Genomic DNA, 11,480 nt, shown 5'->3' with positions numbered 1-11,480 from the left:
TATTACATTGGATTAAATTGTTATTTTCTAAGGAAACATGCTAATTATAAGTATTTTAAATAATTTCTAGCCTTTATTATTTCTATGTGATTTAACAATAATAAATGAAATTTTTATATTTTTAAATGGCTAAATAAATTATTATTATGAAATAAAAATAATGTTTTAGAGGTTTAATCAACTTAGAAATTTTAAAGAGATAAATAATGGTAATAAAAGTATGTTACTAAATCATTATTTTAAAACGATAGAAATATGCATGTAGGAATTATCGTTTTTAACGCCATTTTTTAACAATGTTCCCACGTATGCATGTCGCATGCAATTTCACTTTTACATTAAAAAATGTGTCTAATATTCAACCATATGATTTTTATTTAAAAACCATGCATGTAACATAGGTATAATTGGCATTATTCTTTTGGTGATTTTATGTGTAATTATGCCTATTTGGAAATTATGAGTAGTTTTGACCATGTGTGCATGGGATATATGAGTTGGGCACAAGAAAGTTTTATGTGATGCTAAAGGATGTTATTTGATTATGGTATAGACTCGTTGTGAAGTTTGTCAGTTTTGTTTTGCTTGGACCTGAGGTAAGAAAGTTAGATAGAATTCTATTTGTTTATGCTGTGAATTGTAAGGTTGGCTTGTATGAATAATAATGTTATGTATGATGATACTTTGGTGATATGAATTATGAATTGCTATTTTGTATTAATATGACTGGATTGTATGTGATTTGAATGGTGTATGATATGTAATGGTTGTTAGCGTGATGAATGCGACACAACAAAGGGGTTACTAAGGATGTGAAGACGTAACCCGAGTTACTAAGGATATGAAGACGTAACTCATAGGGCTGACACGCCGAGGTTATTCAAGGACCAGAGATCCTGTTTACCTCAAGATGTGACATGGACAAGTTATCGGGCCATGTTCACAAAGATATGATGTTATGTTTATGATGACTATGTATATGAGGTTATGTTTGTGATGACTATGTATATGATGTTTGTGTTATGATGATTATATTTATGTGTATGATGATGATGGTTACGATAATAACGCTTATGATGTATGATGAAGTATGAATATGAATATGTTTTGTTCTGTTTTACTTGTGTGTTATTTGTACTTCCTTACTGGGCTTTTAGGTCACCCCCTTACCTTCTCTTCCAGTTAGCAAATAGGATTTCTCTTTGGCACGCGTGGTGATGTGGGGAGTTCTATCGTCAGGGTGTGTATGGCATGGGGGCATCCTATGGACGAGAAACGATCAGTTTAAACGTCGTTTTCTACAGAATAATGCTATGTTTATTTTTTTTAACTTTCAGAACTTATCAGTGGGACTTGAACTTTAATTATTTTTAAAACGTTGCATGAAAATTATTATTTTTCCTTTTAAAACTATTGGGTCGAACTTGCATGTTTTAGCAAGGCCCTATTGGAATTTCTATAATAAGTGGCTTTTCTTCTATAAACTTATGAGTATGCAAATATTTTACAAAGTACTAGATTAATGAGTTTTACATATACTGACTTGCTAATCTACGATATTATCTACTTACACATTGTAGTGTTATGTTCTTTCCAAAACATTAGTAAAGTAGATAAGATAAGATGTATTTGTTACATCGGACAGGACCGATATTAATAATTTATAGGATAAGTAAACATATCGTTATTATCTATTCTAGTCATATCGTATAGCTGACCATAGGTCAATTCAATCTAAATTCTGAGTGGTTAGTATTCTAACTGATTGTATTATTTGAGTTCTTTGACTTGCTCATTACCAGCTTACCCTATGGGCTAGCCTATACTTACATCTTGGGAACTCGGTAGTATAATTGAGTGGGAGTGTTAATCATAGATATGAACATCTATAGCTTCTGATAAAGAAGTGAAATAATGGTTTCCTTTTAGTTTGGTTCAAGGTGTTAAATGATAGAGGTCTCATTTCAGTAATTAATATTAGTTTACTGAAATATCATTTACAAGGAACTAAATGTTGTAAGGATAAAATACAATGAGGGGTAAAACGGTATTTTAGTCCCATCTCATTGTAGACCGTCTATGGAGGATTGAGTGACAATTATGGTTGTAACAATGGATAATTAATAGCGTACCCATATTTGTTATAGAGCATTCTATGAATTCAAGAGTGCAATTTTGAGTCTTTAGTGGAGTCATGAGGAATTAATAAATTAGTAAATTTATTTGTTAGATTTATGATAACTTATTGGAGCTTGATTTCATAGGCCCATGGTCCTCACTATACCTCGGATAAAATCATCTTAATAGTATCAATTAGAATTATCAAAGTTGACTAGGTCAATTTTGGATAGTTTCACAGAGTTATGTAATTTAGAGAAAAAAAGAGAAATTAGGGTAGATTTATTAATTAAGATAAATCGGTATCTAAATTAATAAATAAGTTTAAATAAAGGTTCAAATTATAAATAATTAATTTGATTAAGGATTTAATTAATTAAATCAATAGAAAATAATACAAGTCTTGATTTTAAGTCCAATGGGTTTATAATCAAATGGGAAATTTCACGGGCCTAAAGCCCATGATAATTTCAACCTAGGGCTAATTATTGGCTATTATTTTATTGATTTTTTAATTAAATAAATGACCTAATTGAGTTTATAAAAGGAATGTTAAGAGAGAAGTAAAAACATAAGTTCAGACAAGTTGAAACACAAGTTTCTGATAGGTTTTAGATTCTCTCTAAACATAAGTCCTTTCTAAGCCTCAATTTTTCTCTTCTATTCTTCTTCTCTCTGTATCTATCTCATGTGTTGAGAATTGCCCACTCTAGTCTAAGTGATTCTAAGGATTCTTTGGAAGATTGTGAAGATAATTGAAGATCGGTTCAATTTCTTGGTAATACCCTATGACAGAAAGGATACAAGGGTTAGAGAAACTGAACGAATGACTCATTCATTCCACTGCGTATAATATAAGTATTCTTATCATTATTTATCTTTGAATTCAATTTTAGAAACATGTTCTAGGTTATCTCATATTAATTTGTTTAATATTAGATCTACATGAAAATAAATAAAGATCCTGTATAAGTTTTCCCAACGGTGATTATATGATATTTGTGTGTATCATTATGTGATTATGTGAGTTATATTATCATATGACTTGATATGCATGTTTAGGTGTATTAAATATGCATCTGGGCTCATTTCTGTTTAAATTGGCAACTTTCATAATTTGGTCCGTTTTGGGTATATTTGGCATATATGTGATATATGTGTAGGACCACATTATTATGTGAGTTTGTTTGGGTTACTCGGCACGAGACGATCCTAGGAAGCAAGCTAGTGGGAAAGTCACAATGGGATCCATACTTGACTCAGAGTGAGTCAAGGGGTATTTTGGATATTTAGCACATTACCGGGATATTGGGTAATGGGAATAAATATTTGATGATAAATTGGGAGTTAGTGAGATCAGGAGGAAATTCTGGGAATTTTGACTATTTTACTCGGGGGGCATTTTTGGGACCCGAGCATTAGGATTTGCTTGAGGTTACTTAAGCTCAAAGTAACTTGTCAAAAATAAAAAGAATGTTTAGAACGTTCTCTCTCTTTCCCTCCTGTTCCCTTTTTGACACTGATCGCATTTTATAAGGAAACTCAAGTTTTAGGACTCGGATTCAAGCAAGGATCGAGGCATAGCAATTCTAGGAAAGATTAGAAGCTTAATAGCCAGAGGATTTAGTTGGGAAACGACTCAATCGAAGGTAATCCAAGTTTTAAGTTTTCAAGTTTTTAAGCTTTGATTGGATTTTATGTTTTGATGAGTTTTTGGATGATTTGAGACTTGGGTCTTAATGGTTTTAGATAATTGGGATGTATGGGAACTTTGATTTTGGGATTTGGATATGTTTGGATAGGCTTTTGGAAGGTTTTAAGTGAGAGAATATGCAGGTTATGGCTGGGTTCGTGGTCGGGCCGCGGCCCTGTTCTTGGGTGCCGCAGCCCAGGCTTGACGAAGATGGTGAAGTTGGCTAATGGGCAGTTAGGGCCGCGGTGAAAGGTAGGCGTGTTGCAGCGCTAGGCAAAGGCAGAGAAGGGCTCGGCCTCTGTTTGGAGGCGGGTCACGGCTCAAAGCTAGGGGGGGGGGGGGGGGGGGGGCACAACGCTTAAGGGAAGTTTTGGCCATTTTGGGTTTTTAGTTGTGGGAACTTAACTTTAAGGGCCTGGGATCGATCCTACTACCCAGTTGAGTAGGATTTGACGTCCCGTAGGCTACGATTGGGTCTAGAAGTATTTATTTACTCATTTTGATGGGGTTTTATATTATGGTTGTGACTAGGTTATCGCTAGGGGCTTGGAAATAGGATCGTGCTTGATGGTTGTTTATTGGTAACCTGTGCTTGGACCAAAGGTAAGAAAACTACACCCAGTATGTGATGCATATGGTTATGGCATGGCATGAATATTGAATATGGGATTGGTCAAAGCTTGAGTCTCTGTAAATGTGCATGATCATAATTATGCTGGTGAATGTTGAGTAAGCATGTTAAATGCCTTATATTTGGATATTTTACATATGATATATGCTTGGATGCATTGCTTACTTGTGAGTGGCACTAACTCATTAGTCAGAAACGACATTGGTGTTAGTACTGGTCATGAAGTCTTGACTTATCAGTCATGATCGACAATAGTATTGAGCGTTGGTCGTATGGAATTGACCTATGATTCAAGAGCGGCATTAGCGTATTGAACACAGAGCCAAAATGATTAGATCTAATCAACATGAGCATTAAATGCTTGACCGACTCTAAGGTCAAAGAAAACTAAAGCGCTTGTCTAGTCTAAAGGCTAGTTACTTAGAGTCAGGGCCAAAAGGCTCAGGTGACTGAAACGTCGCATGGCTTAGGGGGCAGAGCCCCAAAGAGAGGCTTATTAGTCCTCTACCCAGAGAGTGATTCATTAGTCACCTACCCAGAGATAGACTCATTACTCATCTATTCAGGGAGCATATCCCCAGAGATAGACTCATTACTCATCTATTCAGGGAGCAGATCCCCATAGATAGACTCATTAGTCATCTATTCAGGGAGCAGATCCACAAAGATAGACTCAATAGTCATCTATGCAGGGCGTAGAACCCCATAATCATTTATTTGGACTTGCCTGCATGCATGAATAAGGTTATTATTGATAGGCATGCTTATTATGATTTAGTGACATGTTATTATCTGGTTATGAGCATGTTGAGTTTTCTTGCTGAGCCTCAACTCATGGGTGCTATGTGGTGCAGGTAAAGGCAAAAGAAAGTTTGACCATCCTTGAGTTGGAGAGCTTAGGTGACAATGTGTACATATGCGGCTGCTCGACCACCACAGCCGAGGGTTTAAAGAGGAACTATGGTTAAACTCTATTTTGCCGTTTAGGTCGGCTGGTTGTAAATCTTTTACTGTAATAAACCTTTACAATATATTTTGGGATCCCAATGTATACAGTAAACATTTTAGTGAAACGTTGTTTCTCTGACAAAATTTTTTAACCCTAAACCGTTAATTATACTTAGTTACATGATTATGGCCAAGTGACTCATTTAGTGAGTTCAGCACTGTTTGAAATGCACAGCATAACGGTCCCTGGGTAGTAAGGCGTTACACGGACTGCTTACCTTAGTTATGAGTATGTGAACCCTCTTGGACCACGGTCTTGAGTAAACCTTCTAAGACTTGTTCAAATTATTAGCTTATAACTTAGTTATCTAAACTAGTCATTAACGTGTTGTAGCCAAACATATCATAAGTTGTCTTACCCGGATTCCTTAGCGCTTGCATGTGGAAATCTTCTATCCAGAAGTGAGCCTTCCCGCTTAGATAACACTGTAGTGAAACCACACAGTGACTCGGATTAATTATGGAAATTATCTAAGATTGTTCATTCGTAATTTGGGCATTGAAAGTCTAATACTTAATTCTTATCATGCATTAGCATAGAATTTTTTATTCTTAAGCGTCTAGGAAAACTGGTTTCCATAACCAGTTTAAAGGTAGGGTCCTTAGTTATCTTAGTCCCCAAGGCATACCTTTGAGTATTCGTAATCGTTAATGAGTCAACATAGCCTTAAGTCTAGTAGTAACGAGGTCTACTACGCATTCTTGCAAGTTTTGTAAAAGTACCATTAATTCATCTTGTGAAGAAAATTCCTCTTTTTATCTCTTATTAGAAAATACCATCAAGGTACCTCTCTTAGGGAGAATTAGTTACAAATTCTTATCATTTTTAATTTCTTAAATTATTTTGAAAAGAAAACCTTAAAATAAATACCCTTTTAAAAAGTGATAACCCTCTAGAAGGATTATTTGGTCTATTTTTAAGGAAATATTATTTTAGTGTTTATTTTTTCAAAAGTGGGCAATTGGACCCATTAATTATTTTTAAGAAAACTTTTCTTTAATTAATTTAAGGAACATTATCTAAACAAGTTAAAATGATTTAAAGTCCATTAGTAACAAAATTTATGAATAAATAGGTTTTGTAGAAATTTGATATAAAAAAAAACCTAACATTTTCTAAGTGTTGGAAAACTGTCATTTTGGTGAGAAAATCCCAACTTTGGAATGCCGCTATTTCTAAACCACTTATTTTTTGGGCATAAAATTTTACGAATTTAAACCTTGCTATAACAAAAACAATCTTACATAATTTCAGCTTAAACGAAGCTCTCTTTCATAGGGAAAGTCGTTCACAAAAACCCTTACTTAAATTGTCCAGTTTTTGCAAAATTTCAGTTTTGAACCCCCCAACTTTGAAAAAGGATAACTCCCAAACTACAAGGAATTTTTAGAAACTGTTTCATGGGCATAATATTAAATATGTCAAGAACACTCAATAAAAATTTCAGCCAAAGATAATAATATTTACCCATTTATCTAATTGTTCAAAGTTTTAAGGTTGGAACTGTCAAATCTTAATCCAGCTTGCACTAGATTCACAAAAAGCTCATAAATTGAGTTATATAAAACGTTTTTCAGTGGTTCAAGATGTTAAAATTATGTACTCTTTCAAAATAACATATTACAAAAACTTTCATTGAATAATTAGGTCGTTTAGGTATGATTTGGCCCTTTGGAAGCCACTGTAAAATTTTGGCAGCAAGCATGCATCAAAAATCCTATGGAACTTTGGATTCCAAGCTACCAAACACCACATAAACCACATGCATGCATCATCAGCTAACTAAATAACCTTATTACAACTCAAATAACTAATTTTACTCACAAAACAATAATAAAACTCAGATTTGCTAAAGCCATTAAAATATTATGGTAAGAATCAAGATTTTTACCTCTTTATGCTCGATAAAGGGCGTAAGCTTCTAAGGTTGGCTCTAGACTTTCCCCAATGTTTCTCCACCTCCAACAACATCCCCAAACCATAAATATCAGATTATACTCAAGAAAAGTGAGTATAGACTTAAGAGAAAATACTTAAAACTCTAGAAAGGACTTTTACCTTAAACTTGGTGCTTGAACTTGTGCATGCAAGAACCAAGCTTGCATGTACTTGGAATGGGCTCTATGGACAGCAGCAAGTCTTGTTCTCCTTCAATGGAGAGTAGTTAACAATAGAAAAAGATTAAAATAATGGAAAGAGATGGAGGAGGAGTTGTGTTCAGCTCCTACAAGAAGAAAAAAAAAGGATTAAATGACTTACCTTGGACTTTGTCTGAGCTCTAGAGTTAGAAGCTTCAATGAAGCCTAACTTTTTGAGAGAGAGAGTGTGGACCGTAGAAGAGAGGGAGGGAAAGAGAGAGTCTGATTTTTATATTTATTTATTTTCTCTATTTCTTTACTTGATGAAGGGTATTTGAAAAGTACTCAAGTGCTAGTTAAGTGTAGGTAAGAGTAGTCATTTCATATCTTTTTTTTCTATATTTTTTTTCTTGAAGAATAAAACCAATTATGGTCTTTTAGGAGCACATGAACAGCCAATCCTCTAAATTACCCTCCTACCCTTACTTTTTTTTTTAAGAAACAAGGCTTTAGAAATTCCAAAAGGCCAAAATGGTCATTTTGCTACTATAAATTTCATTCACACTTTTGCATAGTTTCATGAAATAAAACCTTATGGTAAAACTTAAATAGGATAAAGTGTGACAACATGAATAAAATAAATTTATGGTCATAAACTAAAATGATACTTTAATTAAATTATGTAATTTCCCACTAAAGACTATTCATACCACTTAAGTGACATTCCTTAATAAATGTCTCTACATTCTAATTTTTACAATTTATGAGAGACATACTTTATTAAAGTATTTTATTTAATTTTATCTTCCTTATTTTATGCCCAATAATAAACTTTGCCATAATTAACCAAATTCTTAAAAATATGCAAACCGAGAATTTCCCGATTAGGGATTTTTTTTACTCGATTGAAGATCAAGAGTCTTGTTACGGCTGCAAATCTCATAATTTCCATAAGGGCTAACATTTAACATCACGAACTTCTCATAACATAAAATGTTCATCTGAAATAATACATAATACATGGAATTAAAATGCCCGAAACTAAGGTTTACCCGATGCCCTAAACGTGGGGCGTTACATGTACGGGGGTTGAATGCTATGATAGCCTGGGATGTTTGAATTACATCAGTACCCAGGGAAAGTACTTATGCCCAGGTGGTTAAGAAAGCCCTCACAACTTAGGAGGCAGAGAACAAGATATGGAGGGAGAGTGTTGCACGATGTGATGTTCGGAGGGCAGTACCTCCATTTGAAGGATCTGGTAGGGGCGGAGGCCCTAGTGATCAGAAGAGGAAGACCCCTGACACCTCGACCACTGTAGGTCCTGATAGGAGGGGTCGGGGTGTCCAGGGCGACAGTGAGACTTTGAGGAGTTACCCAGAGTGTTCCAGGTGTAGGAAGCGCCATCTAGGCGAATGTCTGATAAGTCTAATTTAGGGTAGTTTTAGAGTGTGTTTTAGTCATAGTTTTGAGTCAAATTGTGGGTTTTGTGCGGTATTATGCTTGTGTTTGTTTTGTTTTCAAGTTTTTGCTATGAATTTGAGAATGGAGAGAAAAGGAGCAGATTTAGTGATGAAATTGGGTATTTCGCGGTGCTTTTGACCATTTTGTGTGAGTTCGGTAGAGCCAGGAACATTTGGGATGAATCTGGTGCTAAACGAAGGTTGAAAAGGTTGTGAAAGGAAAAAGGATCCCAGAAGTCGCAACTTGGTCTATCAAGTCGCGACTTCTGAACTTCCAGAGAAGGAATGAATTGGCAGAAAAAGACACCAGTCGCAATTCAGGAATGGGCAAGTCGCGACCCGCCTCACCAAAAAGAGAAAAAATGTGTTTAAGTACGATTTTTAGGTCATTTTGTAGGGGAAGTTCTTGGATCACGGGATTAGCAGCTGTTAACTCTAATGATCTATTTCTCTTCAATTTTCTCTAAGTTTTTAGTAGTTTAATTCTATGATTCTGAACAATTATTTTATTATTTTAGTCATATCTGCTATCAACTAAACATATGTTCTAGGGTTTAATGTAGTCACTTGGATATTTGTTAATTTTCTATGAAGTTATATAATTTCTTATTCTTCTATCCTCTCTTTATATGATTTGTGCTTAATGCATGTGGATAATTGATCGCTATTTATATGATTTATGATTTTGATTTAAGATCCAAGATGGGAGATTTGAATATTCTATAATCATATAGAGATAAATTACAAATAGGACGATAGTACCTATAGGGTTTGTGTAGTGTTTAGGGTTTCTATGCTTCATGTCTGCTATATGTTAAAACTTATCACAAATATGTAGAAAGTTTGCATATAGGTTGAGATCTTTTATCTTGAAAAAGAATTAGGATTGTTTTATTTAACCCGCTATTAGGATAGAAATTGAAGAATTATATGCGCTCATTAGTAATATTAACAGGTTGAAAAGTTGATGAAGTTAATACCCTGGGTTTTTAATTATTGAATCAATTTTTATAATTGAACAGTTTATTTCAATTTTAAGTTTTAGTTTAAAAATATTCTCTCTTAAAAATATTCGCGAAAAGCGTGAGCTCCTCCTTCTCTCTGCCATGGCGCGGCGACGAAAGGTGGTGCAGAAGCTTGCTCAGGCAGATTCAAGACAGGAACTCCCTTCATCCATAGATTCTCCGTCAGTCGTTCCAGTGGCTGAGCTGGTGTGCGAGGAAATAGCAGACGAGAACGTGCCCTCAGACGTCACTGACGTTCCAGATAAGGGGGAGTTTGTTCCCTCTCCGTATGTTCCGTCATCGCCAAAGGTTAGGTCCAACTCGTGGGCGAAAGAGGTAGAGAATCAAACATTCCAAGAAGCCACGAAGGCTACCTGGTCTCGTTTCAAGGATTCCCTTCCTCTTCAGGGGGGTACGCAACTAGAGTTTAAAGAGCCTCTTCAGAAGGATGGACAAAAGATTGCCCAGCTAGACATTGAGGAAATAGAAGTTGAAGCTTCATTCTGGAAATCTGCTTTGATCTGTGTAGTAATTGGTGTAAACCCACCATTACCAGTCTTTGAAGGTTTTATCAACCGGATTTGGGGGAAACTTGGGATAGAACGGGTAGCAAGGATGAATTCTGGATTTACGATGGTTAAATTCAGAGATGAGGCTACACGTGATTTGGTGCTAGAGTCCGGAGTAGTTCATTTTGATAGGAAGCCTATTATACGAAGACCTTGGACTACTGATATTGAGTCTCTGAAATCGATCAAATCAGTACCGGTTTGGATCCGTCTCCCTGATCCTGGTTTACAATACTGGGGTACCAACTGTTTGAGTGCATTGGTTAGTACTATTGGGAAGCCAATAATGATAGACAAGATCACTAAAGACAAGTTGATGATTAAGTTTGCTTGAATTCTAGTTGATATGGAAATCTCAAATTCTCTTCGAAAGTGTATTAGCTACATCAATGAAAGGGGCCAGATTATGGATCAGCTGATTGACTATGAGTGGTTGCCTACCAAATGCTCTAATTGCAAAAAACTAGGGCATACAACTTCTTCTTGCAAGTTTGCGGAAAGTATGGTCTGGAAAAAGAAGGAGGTCCCAATAGCTTCTACAGATAATAACACTAAATAAGAAGCTTCAGGTAGTCAACTTATTCAAGGGTCAGTTAGCTCACCTAAGTCATCAAAGGAAATGGAACCGAAATCCCAGCTAGAGATACTTCCCAAGGAGCAAGGTTGGGCTACACCGAAAAAACCAGGTACAATAAAGTCGAAATCACCTGTAACTGATCAGAATACAAAAAATGCATTCAGTGTTCTCCAAGAACAGAAGCAATATCTTAATGACCCTTCAGTTCTACTGAATTTGAATGGACAATTTCAATATAATGAGCTGGAATGTTAGAGGGTTAAACAAGAGGAATAAGCAGGTATCTGTTGTTGATATATGCAAGATAAATAAGATAGGCATTGGGGCTCTTTTGGAAA

The 11,480-nt window shown here is 35.3% G+C and overlaps 1 protein-coding gene across 1 annotated transcript; it reads left to right on the top strand.

Annotated features, from left to right (window-relative positions):
- The first annotated feature begins 10,098 nt into the window (after positions 1 to 10,098).
- LOC133796044 (uncharacterized) lies at positions 10,099 to 10,899 on the top strand. Its single transcript, XM_062233524.1, has one exon. It carries the CDS (start codon positions 10,099 to 10,101, stop codon positions 10,897 to 10,899), a length of 801 nt encoding a protein of 266 aa, XP_062089508.1.
- Positions 10,900 to 11,480: the final 581 nt, after the last annotated feature.

The sequence above is a fragment of the Humulus lupulus genome, chromosome 8, assembly GCF_963169125.1.
Source record: "Humulus lupulus chromosome 8, drHumLupu1.1, whole genome shotgun sequence".
NCBI lineage: Eukaryota > Viridiplantae > Streptophyta > Magnoliopsida > Rosales > Cannabaceae > Humulus > Humulus lupulus.
Note: the sequence above shows the minus strand (reverse complement) of the source record. Positions and strands in the feature narration are given on the sequence as shown.